At 40.6% G+C, this 18,459-nt stretch overlaps 1 protein-coding gene across 2 annotated transcripts in view; it reads left to right on the plus strand.

The window, feature by feature from the left end:
• The window catches only part of ccdc136a (coiled-coil domain containing 136a), a 41,527-nt gene that overhangs the window by 6,233 nt on the left and 16,835 nt on the right, over positions 1-18,459 (plus strand). For both annotated transcript variants that reach the window (XM_084397059.1, XM_084397060.1), the window contains exons 3-5: positions 12,406-12,630; positions 17,318-17,392; positions 17,630-17,932. In XM_084397059.1, coding sequence (XP_084253185.1) covers positions 12,438-12,630; positions 17,318-17,392; positions 17,630-17,932 — 571 coding nt within the window. In that variant the 5' untranslated portion in view covers positions 12,406-12,437. The remainder of the gene's footprint in view (positions 1-12,405; positions 12,631-17,317; positions 17,393-17,629; positions 17,933-18,459) is intronic.

The following is an 18,459-nucleotide window of genomic DNA, read 5'->3' on the forward strand; positions in this document are numbered from 1 at the left end:
CCAGAACTTCTGAAAACTGTGATGGTCTGCCGAAACCTTGTTTTCTGTCACAGTCCGAGTGAGGGCTTCTCTTGCGACCCTCCACGTATGAAGCATCTCTGAAAAAAAGAGTGCGCTGATGGAACAACGCGTTGGATTCTTGGGAGGGGAATAATGGTGGCTGGTAGCCTAAACAGCACTGGAAGGGAGACAAGACCAGGAGGGAGTTATGTGCGTCCTCAACCATGGTTAATCTGGAACTCCAAGATGATGGTTCTGCAGACGCCACAGCGCAATACCCTCTCCAGATACTGGTTAGCTTGGCCTGACCGTTAGTGTGCGGGTGATACCCGGATGAAAGACTCACAGTTGCCCCCAGCTGTCGACAGAAATCTACCCAAAACTTAGATACAAATTGAGGGCCCCTGTCAGAGACTACGTTCACAGGGAGGCCATGATTATGCTAAATGTGATCCAAGACAAGAGTCGCTGTCTCCCTCGCTGAAGGCAATTTGGGGACCACAGTGAGGACTACCATGTTGCCGCTAGACAGGGGTAGGCTTGTGATGAAATCCACAGCTATTTGTGACTATGGCCTCGAAGGGACTGGCAGTGGCTGGAGTAGGCCTGCCTGGGGTCGATTGGCGCCCTTGCTCACAGCACAAACCGTACAGGCCGATACGAACTGACGAGAGTCCTGAGCCATGGACGGCCACCAAAACCGCTGCTTGACCACTGTTGGACGCTAGTTCGGACCGATTTGGGCACAAACAACAAGCTCTCAGGGCACCCCATGGTATCCGTGACATTGCACAGAGCCCAGAGTGTTGTGCTTACCATTCTTGGACCCTGGGTGGGAGGAGATGTTGAAATTGAACCGACCAAAAAACAGTTCCCAGTGAGCTTGTCGAGAATTTAGCCGTTAAGCGGTGCGGATGTACTTTTTATGCGGATGCAATTTTTGTGATCAGTCCAAACGAGAAAAGGGACCTCCGCGCCACTCCTCCAGCACCAACTTAACAGCCAGTAACTCCCTATTCCCGATGTAGTAATTCTGTTCCTAGGGGGTTCAATTATGAGAAAAAGGCGCAGGGATTCTTTAAGTTTGTAAACGCAGCCTGGGCCTGCAGCGACCAACAGAAGCGTTTTCGAATGGAGGTGAGATCAGTTAGAGGAAGGGCGACCTGGCTAAAATTCCGAATGAACCGCTTGTTAAAAGGGCAAACCTCAGAAATAGCTGGACAGCTCTACAACTATCTGGGATGGGCCAATCAGCAACCGCTTTTACATTGGCGGATACCCTTGGGTGAAAGAATAAATCCCAGGAACCGAACTGACCGTGCATGAAACTCGCACTTCTCTACCTTGGTGAATAAACGGTTCTCAAGCAGCCGCTGGAGCACTCGTTCTGGGAGAAGATCAGGATGTCGTTGAGGTAAACAAATACAAACCGGTCGACCATGTCTCTGACCACGTCATTGGCAAGTGCCTGGAAGACCGTCAGGGAGTTTGAAAGCCCAAAAGGCATGACTAAATGTTCAAAGTGCCCTGTGTTAAAGGCGTTCTCCCATTAGTCCCATTCAAGCCCTGATAATCTATACAGAGACGCAGTGATCCATCTTTCTTCTCGATGAAGAAGAACCCTGTCCCAACTGAAGAGGAAGAGGGCCGGAGAATGCCAGCTACCTAAGAATCATGAATACACTTCTCCATGGCCTCCCTCTCAGGCCCAGAAACAAAGTAAAGGCACCCCCAGGCGGAGAAGTGCCAGGCTACAGCTCTATCGCACAGTCATACGGGCGGTGCAGAGGAAGAGATGAAGCTCAGGACTTATTGAAAACCGCTCTCAAGTCATGGTAAGCATGGTAAGTACACTCACCAGGCTCACCGGCTCCTCCAGCAACACCTCCAGAACAGGACATTACAGGAGAAAATGCTGGACCCAAACATTGAGATAAACAAATAGGATTCCATGCCAGCACAGAATTAAGAGCCCAGTCAATGTGAGGATTATGGTTGACCAGCCAGGTGTGTCACAAAACCACTGAAGCAGAGGGAAAATGAATGAGGAGAAAACTAATCTTCTCAGCATGGTTGCCCGAAAATGTGAATGGCTAATCCTAGTGAGATTGGTGCCGCAGAGAGTCCTGGCTGAAATAGGCTCTGCTAGTGGAACAGGCAGAACACCTAAGCATGCATAAGTTCATAAAATCCCCCTCTGCTCCAGAATAGATGAAAGCTTACACCTGATGAGCAGCCCCGTTAAATTGCAATAAGGTCTGGAGGACGGAACAACCACATGACCGCGGATTCCTTCCATGACGCAGCGAGCGTGTGAAACTCGATAGAGTAGTCAGAAACAGACCGACCTCCCTGTTGCAGCAATGATAAAGCCTGCGCTACCTCTGTCCCCAGAGCGGAGCAGTCGAAAACTTGCGAAGAAAAAATCTTGTAACGAGCTTCAACATTCATGGCCATTCCCCATTCTCTCGCTTGCCTGATCAGAAGCGTGATGGTGAAGGCCACTTTAGATTGCTCTGTGGGAAAACAGGAGGGCTGGAGTGAACTTCCATCTCAGAGAACTTGCACTACAGCTTCTAACATTAAGGAGTCTTAGAGTAAGTGTTTGAGTCTTCTTCAGCCTCTCTTTTGACTTTATCTTTAAGCCAGCAAAGATTTGTAGTATTTTTTTGCTATAGTAATGTGTCTGTTAGCTGTAATTTGATTGTGTTGTACACTTGAATGCCAGCATGACATGATGGTTTAAATGATCTCTGCTTATGATGTTTGTAAATTGTAAATTGACAGTACAGATGTTTTACTGCTTTCTGCAAACACTAATGGTACAAGCATGTTTTTTATTACCAAAAAGAGTAGGTTTTTTTTTTAATTGTGACATAAGGGAACAGAAGATGTGAATCACTTCTTCCTTTTTAATTTTGTCAATCTAAATTAGTTGTGTCTGCTTTTATCTTGTTCTTGTCCTCAGCTTTGGTGCTCAAAGGGTATTTGATGTGCTGCTGTGGGTTACTGTGAACATGAGGAGCTGCGTCAAAAAATCATGGAGGGGGTGGCATAGATTATTCATAGACGCCTACACTGCTACACAAATACAAGACATGAACAAACATTAGACGCACACATTTTTATTTTATTTTTAGAATAAAAAAAGCATTTTCTTTATTTTATGAAGCAATTTTCCAATCGAGGAGGCATTGTCGGATTTAGCTCCCTTAGTCAGTTTTGTCCCCAAACCATAACATGTACACATACACACGTCTGTTTGCCAAAGTAATACCAAGGTCAGGAGATGCATGAATCAGGTAGATCTGCTCTGATCCTGTTACATATAAATATGTTTCAGAAATTCAAGGCAATTTCACAAAGGCTGAGAAAACAGCATTTTTATCACTGTACTTCAGGCATAAAAATATGTCATTGAATATTGCTGTAATAAATGAAACCTGATTTTATGTATAAATTTAAAATAATGTGAAAAGTTTCCTGAAGTCAAACCTAGAAAATCAAGCTAGAACAAAAAAAAGAAAAAAAAGGCTTATACTGTATCATGGATGAGTCACTCACACGCACTACTGTATCTAACACTGCTTCCTTTGATGTATCACTTCATTTCCCAGTCACAACCTGACTCTATCAAACTTTAATGAAACAGATTAATCCCTTCATGGATGAGAATATTCCCACACTGACGTCAGAACAATATGTTTGACTGAATGTGTTCCTTATTACCCATTACAGCTCAGCATGCTAAATTACATGAGCAGAAAGTACTGCTTAATAATTGAAAGTTTTAATGTTTTCAATGACTTTCTTTAATTTGTTTCTTCGATTAATTCACACTTAACAGAATAAGTGTGAATTAAGTTTATACAAATTCAAAAACACACTTTTTTTTTTATTTTAGAGCATTGACCACACCTCACAGGATGTTGGATTCGAAAGCTTCTTTTTAGTATGTATTTTTTTCTAATAATGTCTGCTTTCAAGGTGAGATCCCACTTCGTCAGCTCATTCTGACGTAATTATTAACCAAGACGTTCCGTTCCCTGCCTGTTTGTTTCCTTGGTTACTCATTTTGATTGAGTATTCTTCTGTTCAGGTGTGTCTAGTTAATTATCACATTAGCTCCTTTGCTTGCCCTGTGTGTTTAAGCCCTGTGTTTGGAAGACTGCTGTGATTAGATCCTGTTTCAACTTGATTTGCAAGAGCCAATTACAATTATAAAATAGTATAGCTGAGCATAATGCTGGAATGCAGAAATACTGAAAATCATATTACTTAAAATAAAAAAAAGTAAATAAATCGAATAATTATTGGCATGCGCAGGTTCTTCTGACCTGCTACCAGGTTATGAGAATGTGCGGTCTTACCCAGACTGTTCAGCTTAGCAACCAGTGCACGAGAAAAAAAAGCAAGTGGTTAAGTAAGCAAACATCAAAGTCAAGCGGGCACACACAGAAGGGTTCTTCTGAGCATTCCAATGCGATATTTCTGTAAACTACACGCCGTCTGGAAAGAAAGAAAGTGAAGATTAAGTGATCAACATCGATCAAGTGCTGCTTGCTTATGGTTTGTATATGTGAGCTAAAGATGTGAGATGGAGATTTCCTCTTCAAATATCTTCTTCACCTGGAAATATACCCCAATGCTGAAGTATGGTCAGTGGCAACTTCTGGTTCACAGAGACTTAAGCATAAAACATGTCACCAATGACAACTATGGCTTGATGCAACGAGTGTAATGCTGATACCTAGATATCTTTAAGGGCACAACTATGTAAGAATTTGCATAATTTTCTTTTTTTTCCTACAATCACAGTTACAGTTAGTAACGTACTTGCATTATTCTAAGAAGCTAAAGCAACAATGATATACCGATAACCCTGAGCAACAAGCATTTTCTCAATACAACCAGATGAACCTTAGCAATTTGCTGATACATTATAAGCTTAAGGAACAAACATGAGCTGAGCTTAGTACAGAATGTTGTAATAATACTAGAACTAAGTAACAAGAATGTAACAATTGCCTTGAACAAGTACCGATAACAACGGTAAGCATGTTGCTGATACCCAGATAAGCTTAGCACAGCATGTTGGCAATGACACCAGATAAGCATAAAGTGGCAAGCATGTTTCCAATAACAGCATTAATTACAAGCGTGTTGCCGATACCCAGATAGTAGCAGCACTGATCTGATTTCAAATAAATAATGACTGTTTACTATTGGCTTTTAAGAGCTGCTTACAGCAGAATTGAATCTGTTTGCATCATTGAATCGTTATTTCCTACCATCACTGCAAGCTTCGCTGAAACAATCTACACTGCACAACAAGCTATATAAAGAAATGACTTAACTTGATGAGTTTAAGCACAGCAGGTTGGCAGTGAAAAAAATGTAAGAACACATGATCGCAAGCCTTGCAACAAGCATGTTAGTAAAAACAATTAGATAGGCCTTTAGCCCATTGTTGTTTATACAATAAGGCCTTAAGCCTTATGTTGTTGATACCCAGATAGCCTTGAGCAAACATGTTGCCAATAACTTGATAGCTTTTAAGCAATGAGCATAAAAAGGAAAACATAGCTTTGTGAAGACGTTGAGAGATTAAAGGAGGGATATAGCCAGCTTTGATGTGGATGCTTGATCTCTGTCTTGATCTCCCTCTCCTTCGTGCGATGAGTGCAGATCTCCCGTAAAGTTTGTTCTTGAGGCAGTCAGTATAACTTCAATGAGATTGCGGGCAAAGAGTCCATGTCAATAATACAGCGATGCGAGAAGCTATGTTTAGGGGCTGTTCACACAGACACGTTTTTCCAATCCACTGCGCTACTTTTCCATTATTTTTTCAATGTAAACATGCGCTAGACGGTATGTCCGTTGCACTCGCATCGGACTTTTGCAGCGTCTTTGCGCATGACACAGTGCTCCAAAAACTCAAGTTAAAATAAGTTCAACTTTAAAAGACGCGTCTCTTGTGCTTTTTCCCCATTCCACTGCCCTCATCTCTGTGTGAACCAGTTTCTCAGGTCACTTTCAAATCAAGCAGCTAATCAAATCAAATCAAACCAAACCAATGCGGCGAATTCGCAAATCAAGTTCTCAAACTTAAATATGAGGTGAAATCCGTGTGGGTAACGAATCCCTCTCGCTAAAATCCCGATTGCACAGTCTATGCGATTTCGCCAGCTGAATTCACAATTTAAGTAGCTCCCGAGCAACACGATAAAGCTGCTGATAATACTGAATGGACCTTATATATAGAGATGCTTTGATAGGCGTCATATTCTTACAGGTAGATGAGGATCAGCTGAGAGTCAGCTGATGCGAACTTGACTAACGTGACCTGCCAGAACTAACGCTACGCCTGATTTCTCCATATACGCAAAGGGTAACACTTTACTTGAAAGGGTGTGCATACGACTGACATGACAGCTTCATAATCATGAAATAACACATGTCATGATTATGAAGGAGGTTTTATGCATGTTTATGACAACTGTCATTAAGTGTCATTCACTCAATTATGGCATTTTTAATGCAAAGATGACATTGTTTGAGATGTCTTTGTTATGACAACTTGACATAGACCAATACATCATAACCTATCATAAATGTGTCATAAACATGACATAGCAGATTAATCATCAAACTTAAGAAACTACTTAGCTTTATGGGTTAACTTTACATTAAACTGTCATGTGGTTGGTTTTGACATTGGCTGTCATGAGGCCATTATAACTGTGTCATGAATATATTTCCACTCTTTTCCAGTATTCCAGTATTATACCGCTTTTTTTTCCAGTGGTACAAATTGAATTGGTCATTAAAATATCATTAAGTGTTAATACTCTGTCAAATTATTTTATAACTAATACTGGAATACTGGAAAAAAGTGGAAATATATTCATGACACAGTTATAATGGCCTCATGACAGCCAATGTCAAAACCAACCACATGACAGTTTAATGTAAAGTTAACCCATAAAGCTAAGTAGTTTCTTAAGTTTGATGATTAATCTGCTATGTCATGTTTATGACACATTTATGATAGGTTATGATGTATTGGTCTATGTCAAGTTGTCATAACAAAGACATCTCAAACAATGTCATCTTTGCATTAAAAATGCCATAATTGAGTGAATGACACTTAATGACAGTTGTCATAAACATGCATAAAACCTCCTTCATAATCATGACATGTGTTATGTCATGATTATGAAGCTGTCATGTCAGTCTTATGCACACCCCCTCAAGTAAAGTGTTACCGTGCAAAGTTTTGAGAAGTTTGGACTTCTCAAGTTTGGAAGAGGAAATCTCCATCTCACATCTTTAGCTCACATATACAAACGCAAGCAGCACTTGATCGATGTTGATCACTTAATCTTCACTTTCTTTCTTTCCAGACGGCGTGTAGTTTACGTAAATATTGCATTGGAATGCTCAGAAGAACCCTTCTATGTGTGCCCGCTTGACTTCGATGCTTGCTTGCTTAACCGCTTGCTTTTTTTCTCGTGCACTGGTTGCTAAGCTGAACAGTCTGGATAAGACCGCACATTCTCATAACCTGGTAGCAGGTCAGAAGAACCTGACTTCCAAGCTTTTGGCCACATCCATGAGATCATTGAAATTTAGATTAATATAATGTCATATTTATCTTAAGTTTTTTTTTATATATATTTTTTATTTAACTTATTAAACTAATAATATAAAACTATGCTGTTACTGCACTACAAATAAACTGGTTCTTGCCTTCATTTTGCCATTCAAACTTAGAAAAGACCTAAGACATTTATTATCCTTTAAAAGGATAGTTCACCCCCAAATAAAAAGTAGCCCATAATTTACTCACCCTCGAGTCATCCTAGGTGTATATGACTTTCTTCTTTCAGACGAATACAATCAGAGTTATATTAAAAAATGTCCTGGCTCTTCCAAGCTTTATAATGGCACTGAATTGCTGTTTCTGTTTTGAAGTCCATAAAAGTGCATCTATTCATCATAAAAGTGCTCCACACTGCTCCGGGGGGTTAATAAAGGCCCTCTGAAGTGAAGCGATGCATTTGTGTAAGAAAAACATCCATATTTAAAACTTTATAAAGTAAAATAACTAGCTTCCGGCCAAACGAACATACAGATTTGACTTAAGTAAAAACCGCAACTTATGCGAGTAATGCGACACACTGCTGATATTTACGCTACGCCATGACGCACTACGCTACTTCTGACGTCACAAGTTGTGTAAGTTGCGCTTCAGGCGTAAGTAGACTACGCAGTTCGTTTGGCAGGTAGCTAGAATTTTACTTTGTAACGTGTTAAATATGAATAATTTTCTTATACAAACTCATCACTTTGCTTCAGAAGACCTTTATTAACCCCCCAGAGCAGTGTGGAGCACTTTTATGGACTTCAAAACAGAAACAGCAATTCAGTGCCATTATAAAGCTTGGAATAGTTATAAAAGGGTTAAACTCTAAACTCTTAATCACAAGTGTAACTGACACACACACACACACACACACACACAAACAAACACACACACACACACTCACACTGAGAGAGACAGAGAGAGGCAGAGTGAGATAGTAGTCAGAATATTCAACATTTTGAACAAAAATAAAATAAAATCTAAACTGTGACAGAAAGATGTTTTTGATCATGTCTACATTTATATCCAAATAAGTAATTACAGTGGGGAGAACAAGTATTTGATACACTGCCGATTTTGCAGGTTTTCCCACTTACAAAGAATGTAGAAGTCTGTAATTTTTCCAAAAATCCAGAAAATCACATTGTATGATTTTTAAGTAATTAATTTGCATTTTATTGCACGACATAAGTATTTGATGCATCAGAAAAGCAGAACTTAATATTTGGTACAGAAACCTTTGTTTGCAATTACAGAGATCATACGTTTCCTGTAGTTCTTGACCAGGTTTGCACACACTTCAGCAGGGATTTTGGCCCAATCCTCCATACAGACTTTCTCCAGACCCTTCAGGTTTCGAGGCTGTCGCTGGGCAATATGGACTTTCAGCTCCCTCCAAAGATTTTCTATTGGGTTCAGGTCTGGAGACTGGCTAGGCCACTCCAGGACCTTGAGATGCTTCTTACGGAGCCACTCCTTAGTTGCCCTGGCTGTGTGTTTCGGGTCGTTATCATGCTGGAAGACCCAGCCACGACCCATCAATGCTCTTACTGAGGGAAGGAGGTTGTTGGCCAAGATCTCGCGATACATGGCCCCATCCATCCTCCCCTCAATACGGTGCAGTCGTCCAGTCCCCTTTGCAGAAAAGCATCCCCAAAGAATGATGTTTCCACCTCCATGCTTCACGGTTGGGATGGTGTTCTTGGGGTTGTACTCATCCTTCTTCTTCCTCCAAACACGGCGAGTGGAGTTTAGACCAAAAAGCTCTATTTTTGTCTCATCAGACCACATGACCTTCTCCCATTCCTCCTCTGGATCATCCAGATGGTCATTGGCAAACTTCAGACGGGCCTGGACATGCGCTGGCTTGAGCAGGGGGACCTTGCGTGTGCTGCAGGATTTTAATCCTTGACGGCGTAGTGTGTTACTAATGGTTTTCTTTGAGACTGTGGTCCCAGCTCTCTTCAGGTCATTGACCAGGTCCTGCCGTGTAGTTCTGGGCTAATCCCTCACCTTCGTCATGATCATTGATGCCCCACGAGGTGAGATCTTGCATGGTGCCCCAGACCGAGGGAGATTGACCGTCATCTTGAACTTCTTCCATTTTCTAATAATTGCACTAACAGTTGTTGCCTTCTCACCTTGCCTATTGTCCTGTAGCCCATCCCAGCCTTGTGCAGGTCTACAATTTTATCCCTGATGTCCTTACACAGCTCTCTGGTCTTGGCCATTGTGGAGAGGCTTGAGTCTGTTTGATTGAGTGTGTGGACAGGTGTCTTTTATACAGGTAACAAGTTCAAACAGGTGCAGTTAATACAGGTAATGAGTGGAGAACAGGAGGGCTTCTTAAAGAACAACTAACAGGTCTGTGAGAGCCGGAATTCTTACTGGTTGGTAGGTGATCAAATACTTATGTCATGCAATAAAATGCAAACCAATTATTTAAAAATCATACATGGTGATTTTCTGGATTTTTGTTTTAGATTCCGTCACTCACAGTTGAAGTGTACCTATCCTAAAAATTACAGACCTCTATATGCTTTGTAAGTAGGAAAACCTGCAAAATCGGCAGTGTATCAAATACTTATTCTCCCCACTGTATGTCTGAAAACTATTTTCTTGGCAACAGTAGTTTGATCTTTAAAACACTGTTCAGGATTTATCTAACCCTGTTTAAAAACAATGCTATGCTGCCATCTTGTGGTTATACTATATATTAAATTTGTTTTTGTTTTCAGCAATATGTCTTGACCTAGATAGCATTAAACTGTTTATTTTTAAGTGACATACTACATTGATTGAAAGAGTTTTTTTTTTTCTTCTAATGTTAGTATTATTTTATATAGAAATACATGGTGTATATTTCAGAGGAGAATATTGTTTGGTGTCATGAATTAATCTCAAAATACAAAATTTGAAAGAAAACAAATATATTGATCTGAAATATAGCACATTCATTTTAAATGTATTCAGGTTCATTTACCAAACATACAATCATAATTTAATTTAAAGGGATAGTTCAGCCAAAAATTAAAATGGCTTGACTTCAGAAGGCCTTTATTAACCCCAGCAGAGCCGCTTCGAGCACTTTTATCACGGATGGATGTGCTTTGATGGATGCCCATTGACTCCCATTATAAAACTTGGAAGAGCCAGGACATTTTTTAATATAACTCTGATTGTATTCGTCTGAAAGAAGAATGTAATAGACACCTAGGCTGGCTTCAGGGTGAGTAAATCATGGGCTAATTTTCATTTTTGGGTGAAGTATCCCTTTAAATCAAACAATGATTTTATAAGATATATGACACTTCCTCTTTCCCTTTTTTGTCCTTACTTTAATCCCTAATTTAAGATAATCCCTTCACAGGTCTACATTTGCCATGTTTTGACATTATTCTGATTAAGTTTGAAGCAAATCGGGTAAAAATAAGGCCTGGTGGTGGATTCTGATCAGTGTGCAAATTTTCAAGAGTTTTTGAGCATGTTAAGGGCCCCAAAAGGCCTTAAACAATAAGATAAGAAGTATCCTAAGGAAAACAATAGGGCCTTTGCCCTTTTAGGGCTTGAGCCCTAATAATAATCCTTAGAAAAACAGTAGGGATTTAGCCTTTTCAGGGCTTGGGCCCTAATAATAGTCCTTAGAAAAACAGTAGGGATTTAGCCTTTTCAGGGCTTGGGCCCTAATAATAGTCCTTAGAAAAACAGTAGGGATTTAGCCTTTTCAGGGCTTGGGCCCTAATAATAGTCCTTAGCAAAACAATAGGGCTTCCGCCCTAATAATTGTATCTGCTAAACGGCTTAATAGATCAACATTCTTTTGATAACTTTTTTGTCAGCATGGTCTATATATATCTAAGGTCTAATGTGTACAAACAAAGTTTGGCCAAGTTCTGAAAAAGTAGGGTTTAAAAAAAAATAAAAATTAGAATGATGGATAATGTTTTTAGATAATCATAAAAAAAAAATATTTACGATTGTTCGTGTTAAAGCCAGGAATCAGAAGAAACAAGAAATTTGATTCTGCCACACACAGTTGCGGAGGTTTTAGCTAAAACGTAAAGTTGCTTATTATAGCGCCACCTTGTCTGTCCAGGCAGCTCACCAAAAGCCCTTGTGAGTTCTGGAGCTGGAGAAGACCTCACACATTGTGAAAGGGGATGCGCATTGTAGAAGCACCAATTCAAAGACAGGATGATAATGCATGGGTGTTTTGCATGCCCCTCTTTGCCACAAGAGGGAGCTATTAATCCGATTATTTATGATAACACAAATTTCATACTCAAATGAAAGTAATCTAAATTTTTTTTTTTTTTGACAAATGAGTTATAACACCAGTGCTGATGATTCATGCACAAAATATGTCACAAAATCAGTAATATTTAGGTTGTTTTGAGGCAATGTGTTGTATGATTATATCATTTGTGTAAGTGACTACTGGCTATAAAGTGATTTTAAGATTAAAATATGATTAAATGAGCTGTGTAGATTTTTTTTTTTAAATAAACATATGCACGTCTGTGAACAAACATTCATTTAATTGTTTATCGTGATTATTATAATTTTTATTTATTTATTTACCATTGTTAATGTGTAATAGCCATGATGCAGAGCAGAAACCAAATCAAAACCAAAAGAATTCCTTGAATTAATTCCCTGTTTGGAAGTTTGTTGAACACACAGAGACACATTGAGAGAAAAGTGTTGATCATTCATTAGTTCAGTTGTAAACGTTGTTTCCTTTCTCTACTGTTCAGGTGACAGAGTGATCTGACATCAGGATAGTGTCATGAGCACGGAAAAAGAGCGCAGCGTCCTGAATGATGCAGATGAGGAGAAGGAGGTGAAGGATGAGAAGACTGGTGTGTCTGAGGAGCAGGAGCTGGAGGAGCTGAGGGCTCAGGTACTGCAGCTCCTGCTTGAGCTGGAAGAAGCTCGAGACACGTCTCAGAAACATGAGGAGGGCTTTCTCGAGCTGCAAGGTGAGACTCCTGAAAAACACAGTAATGACCCTAAAGTTACATTTATTATTTACTTTGAGGACCACTTTTTTTGTATGTGTGCATCATTTTATGTGAATCATATGACCATTATGGACATGACTATACCCCCCCCCCCCTCCCCCCTCTTTCTTTCTTTCTTTCTCTGATCATTTGAAATAAACACAAATGATTTGTGTCACATGCCATAAAGTTGCAGAAATAGAGAATGAGTCATTTTTGTGCCTTGGTTTCAATAATTATAATTTTTTTTTATGAAATGTTTTTATAATACAATTAATGGTTAAATGTCAAACTTGTAACTTTAAACAATGAATTATTTATAACAGACTACATATTTGGTATACAATGGATTATATGACCTATAATTTCTGCATAAAACATATTCAAATTATACAAACCATAAACTCAGCATGTTGACCCTCTAAAAATTAGAGGGCAAATGACTAATACTTACTGTAACCTTAATGCACAATGTCCTTAAAAAACTATGTTTCTTTACATTTCTTAAAGTTATTTGTCAGAGATATAGATAAGTGTGGTCTGTCTGTTTATGAGTTGTTGGACTCAGTGACAGGCCCAGTAAAATAGTTTCTATATATAGCCCTTTATAGCTCTTTAATGAGTCACCTGCTGTTTAGCAGACAGACTCGTGGGACTCTGCTAATGTTCTCTGTGTGCGGGGGTCTGTGACTGTGGGCTGTTTGTGTGTAACACGCCAGGCATGTGAAATGACAGCTGCATGCTGAGGGAAGGTTCCAGACGGGTTGTCCTGACCAGCTCTAGGGCAGCAGATGCTTTTATTCCGGGATCATCTCCAGTCACCATGCTCTGCTGTTCCTGCTCATTCATGATCGCAGACATAGCATAGATCAGTCTCACCCTCTAAAGTTATCCTAAAGAGGTTTCAAGTGTTTTGAGTTGCACAGCATTCTCATACCCGAAACACAACATATAGTATAAAGACCCAGAAATTAGACACTCTGGCCTAATGCTTGAAGTATGGGGAAAGAGGGCAGGGGTGTGGGATACTCTCCATGTTTATGTAAAAACATGTTTACTGTATGTATATAAGTCCTATTTACATTAAGAGGGACAAAGCCTCCCCTGCTGAGTTTTTGGGTTGCTATAAAGTCTTTTAATTTTACTGTGAGAATTTACTCTCTCTTAAATATTTTCCTTGCAGATAAATGTCCATCCATTCCAAACCGCTTGTCCTCTGTAGGGTCGTGGTGATGCTGGAGCTCCAGTTTTTGTTTTAGCTGCAAGACGAAATATAAATGTAATGGAGATTTTTTTATTTCACTACGATCTCTTTAAGAAAATTAGGCTTTGTGTTGTTCTGGACAATATGTAGCAAGTACTCTGGTCCCACTTTATATAAGGTGTCTTTAACTACTATGTTGTCACGACTTGTAGTAGAAACACATGCACAAGGACGAAGATGAAGGGTCAAGAGTCTTTAATAGAAACAATATTATTCTCAGGAACACAGAATTAGCTTACTCAGAGTCTTAGGGCCCTATTTTAACGATCTAAGCGCATGGTCTAGAGCGCAGGGCGCAAGTGTACTTAGGGCGAGTCCAAATCCACTTTTGCTAGTTTAAACGACGGTAAAAATGGCCGGCGCATGCGCATGGTCTAAAAGGGTTGTCCCTATTCTCTTAATGAGTAATGGGTGTGTTTTGGGCTTTACGTGCAATAAACCAATTTAATCCCTTTAAATGCCAGTTGCGCTCGCGCCATGGCCGATTCGCTATTTACATGATGGAATTTGATAGTGGAAAGACCGAATGCGTCTTCAGAGCGCAAACGGATCAGATCATCTACAGGACAAGCCGGATTCATTCCACCATATCTTTATGTACACAATAATAATCGTTTACATTGTAATCCTTTTATTTTTAATATTTCGTGCGTTGGCTGGCGCTGAGCCAGAGCCATTGTTTTGAACCACATAATGTTTATTTTAGGTTTAAGACATTTAAAATCTCATAAGTACTTGCAAAACAATGAATTTGAGTTTGTAAAATACACACTGATATCTATGGAAGCGGAATAATAATCCTTTCCATTATAATTAGATGACACGTTTTATTCATATCAGATACACATAGTGTAAGTAGCTTTAAAGTTTACTCTATTCTTCTCCCAGTTCACTGACCACTTACTTTCATGTATTTCGGGAGAAGTGGATGAATTGACGTTTTGTAAATCCAACAGATCCGATTCTCTGAACTGTGGCACAAATGTAACATAGCGGCGCCCATCGCGCATACAGCTCAACTAGTGTGATCGTTATAAAGGTGTTTTAAACAACAAAACACATCCACTTACACATTTTTGACACTCGGAATATCAGATATTTCATGCTATAGCGAATACATTTGTGAATATTTTTAATAAAAAAGGAAAAATGACATAAAAGCAGATCATCATTCAATTAGCGCTGTAGTGATTGCAGTGTGTCACGTGACAAGCAATGGCGCGTCACCATGGAAACAATAAAGTGACAGGTTCTAAATAATGGTCGCCTTGAAAAACTCATGCTGGGGGGTCAGCCAGAATATTTAACCTATGTGAAAAGGTTAACCAAGGCGGGAGAAAGGTGCAAATCGTAAACAAAGGCTAGATTGAGAGTCTGCGTGAGACAGTACGCCCCCTACGCCCAGTACGCCCAGTACGCCCCCAGAAGGCGCAACCTAGTGCCGGAGGATGGAAAATGGAGGAGGCTCTGGAGAAGGAAGGAAATCCGGGAGGAGGTCAAACAAAAAAGTCCAGGGTGGTGCTGATTGTGGTGAAGTGCAAGGGGATAGCCTTCAGCAGAGGAAGATGATCGCTGATTCAGGCCACAGCTGAGACTGCTCGCCACTGAGGCAAGGAGGGAGGAGCCATGGAGGTATTGTCACTGACGCCACCATGGGGACGACCGGAGGCGATGATGACGTGGAGGGGGAGTCCACTGCAGCGAAGGGACTCCAATGGTCGGCCACGACGACGACCCCCCAAGATGATGACAGGGATCGGGAGGGTTGAGGTCGAACTGGAGTGACTGAGGGCAGAGGCAGAGCCTGAGGGAGGGAGGAGCTGGCCGAAGCTGGAGGGGTGGAGGGGTGGGGGGCCGGGGGGCCGGAGAGCAACAAACGGCCCCAAGTCTGTTGCGTATGCCCAACCCTGGTGGAGCTGACGTACCGAGGGAGTCTGGCGAGGCCGGATGCCTGACGGTCACTGCCAGCATTGAGGGAGGAAGGAGCCAGGGTGACGGGTCGAGGAGGAATGGAGCGTGCAGAGGCAGAAGGCGGAGCCATGGGCTTCCCACATCCAGGAAGAGATGACTCCCAGCAGGCCAGAGGAGTTTAATCACCACTGAGGGATTGATGGGAGGTAGCGATGACTGGGTGGCAGGAGTAGCTGGGGACTGGAGAGGAGCTTGGACAGGCAGTACAAAATTCAACAAAAAATAAAGCAGTCTAAATAGCATTCTGGAGAGGTGGTGGGAGAGGAGGCTGAGCGGGACCAGCGAGTTCTGGACATAACGGACCGATTCAGGCGGTAGCAAAGGGGGCAGATTATCAACCATGTGCACTCAAACTCATTGAAGGCGCAAACTCTCTCAAGCTGAATGAACAGCACTCTCAATGAAGGCGCAACTCTCTCAAAAGCTGTTAAAACAGCTGTTTTTAATGCTCTCAGAGATTGCGACCACCACTGTAGCGCCTTCATACCAACAACTAAAGAGAGGCTTCTTACCGAAGAACACTCGCTCGTTAAATTCACTCTTGGTGGCTGGATGGAGCAGGAACAGAAGACCAGCTTAGTTCCAAAGCGAAAAGCTGAATATGCATTGCATCTGCTTCCGTATATCCGGGCTGTGGGCCGGACTGCGAGATGCAAATCTCTCATGCAAATGTCCATTGGGTCATTTACTTTAAACTCGAAGGTGATTGGGCTCTCAGGCAAGATCCCAATTCGTCAGTACGTTGACGTGACGTTGAATGTGACCGTCTGAAAGGGAACTACCTACCTGGAAAAAAAGCAAAATCAGCAGTTTATTTCATTTGTAGCATGAAATAAACTGCTTACTTGTCTTTAATTATGTTTTAATTTACATTAATTTGGCTAATAGTTTTTTGCTGTAGTATCAAAATTGGAATAGAGAATTGTGATATTTCACTTGTATCTAAACATTTCACAATCCTTAGCAGTGAGCCCTGCTGGAACAGCTCTAAATATGTGCGGTGCAATTAAATGATAGATAAAATATGATAGAGCAATAGAATGAACAGTGAAAGTAACAGAAGCTCATACAATACATTTTAACATGCTTAAGCATGAAAATAACTGAAGGAAATATATATTTACTTAACAAATTAGGCCAACTAACATGATTCATATTCTTTTGGTTTCTCTACCCTATATATAAATTTTTTTATAAGTGCAGTGAAAGTACAGGTATCAGTATAGGCAAGTACCAAAATTAAAGTATCAGTGTCGGATTTATTCTGAAAAAAGTGGTATCGGTGCATCCCTAAGAGATACATATATACACAATTATGTATAAAAACTATATTACACAGGCAAGAGTGCTGTTGTATCAAATACCCTTCCGGATGAGGTATGAGGTTGCTGACATTTTATATATAATATGTATTTCTCTATCCCTGTTCAGGTCTTCTTGAGGAGGAACGTTTAGCTAGTGCTCATCAGGCAGAGGCCTTCACAAGACAGATCCAGCGTCTGCAAGGTAACAGACTCTGAATACACAAGCCCAAGATAATAGGAGGTTGATTTGAAGTTGCCCCACATAAATATTTGCTTAAAAAATATGAATAGTATTGCATTAGTTGACAAAATATCAAAGCAAATGCAGTTTTTATTTTAAATATCTGTAAGGAAGGAGGTGAAAAAAAATGCTGCCACATTTTGACTGAGTTTGGTTTATAAAAGTCATACATTTCTTATTATCTCCCAACCCCTGTAGCCCAGCTTCGTTCTGTTCAGGAAGAGATGGACAGTCTAGAGGAGGAGAAGGAGAGCGAGCTTCTGGAAGCGCAGGAGGAACTGCGAACAGCACAGGAGGAGGTGCTGGTGCTGCAGCAGGCGGCGGAGGAGGCTGCGGCCGAAAGGGAGAACGACATCGCCAGTCTGCAGGAGGAGCTCTGCCGTTTACGGGCTGAAATCTCACGACTGGAGAACACGGAACAGGAGTATGAGCAGGAGATCGTCACTCTCCGAGCGGAAATAGAGATGAAGAGCCAGTTCCGTCAAAAGCAGAGGAAAGAGGGTGAGAACAAAACACAGGACTAAATGAGCTCTTAGTCAGATTGGCAGGTTACTACATTTCCGAATTTTTACTTTGATACCAAGTACTAACATAAACAAATGTGAGAACCTTATTATAATGTTTTAAACGAATAACTGAGAAAACTGGGGAGTTACAATTGAACTGACAAAAACAACTTTTCATGACAACAGTTTAGCTTAAAATTGACTTAAAAATGTTAAAACTGACTGTGTTAAATCCCAGATGTTAAAGAGTTATTTCACCCAAAAATGAAAATGATCCCATAATTTACTCGCCTTCAAGCCATCCTAGGTGTATATGACTTTCTTCTTTCAGCCAAACACTATCGGAGTTATATTAAAAAAATATATCCTGGCTCTTCCAAGCTTTATAATATGAGTGAATAGAGCATTTCTATTTCTAGTTTTTGAAGCTCCAAAAAGCACATCCATCCATCCATCATAAAAGTACTCCATATGACTCCAGGGGGTTAATAAAGGCCTTTTTGTTAGAAAAAATACAGGTGG

This window comes from Rutilus rutilus (assembly GCF_951802725.1).
Source record: "Rutilus rutilus genome assembly, chromosome: 23".
NCBI classification, from domain to species: Eukaryota; Metazoa; Chordata; class Actinopteri; order Cypriniformes; family Leuciscidae; genus Rutilus; species Rutilus rutilus.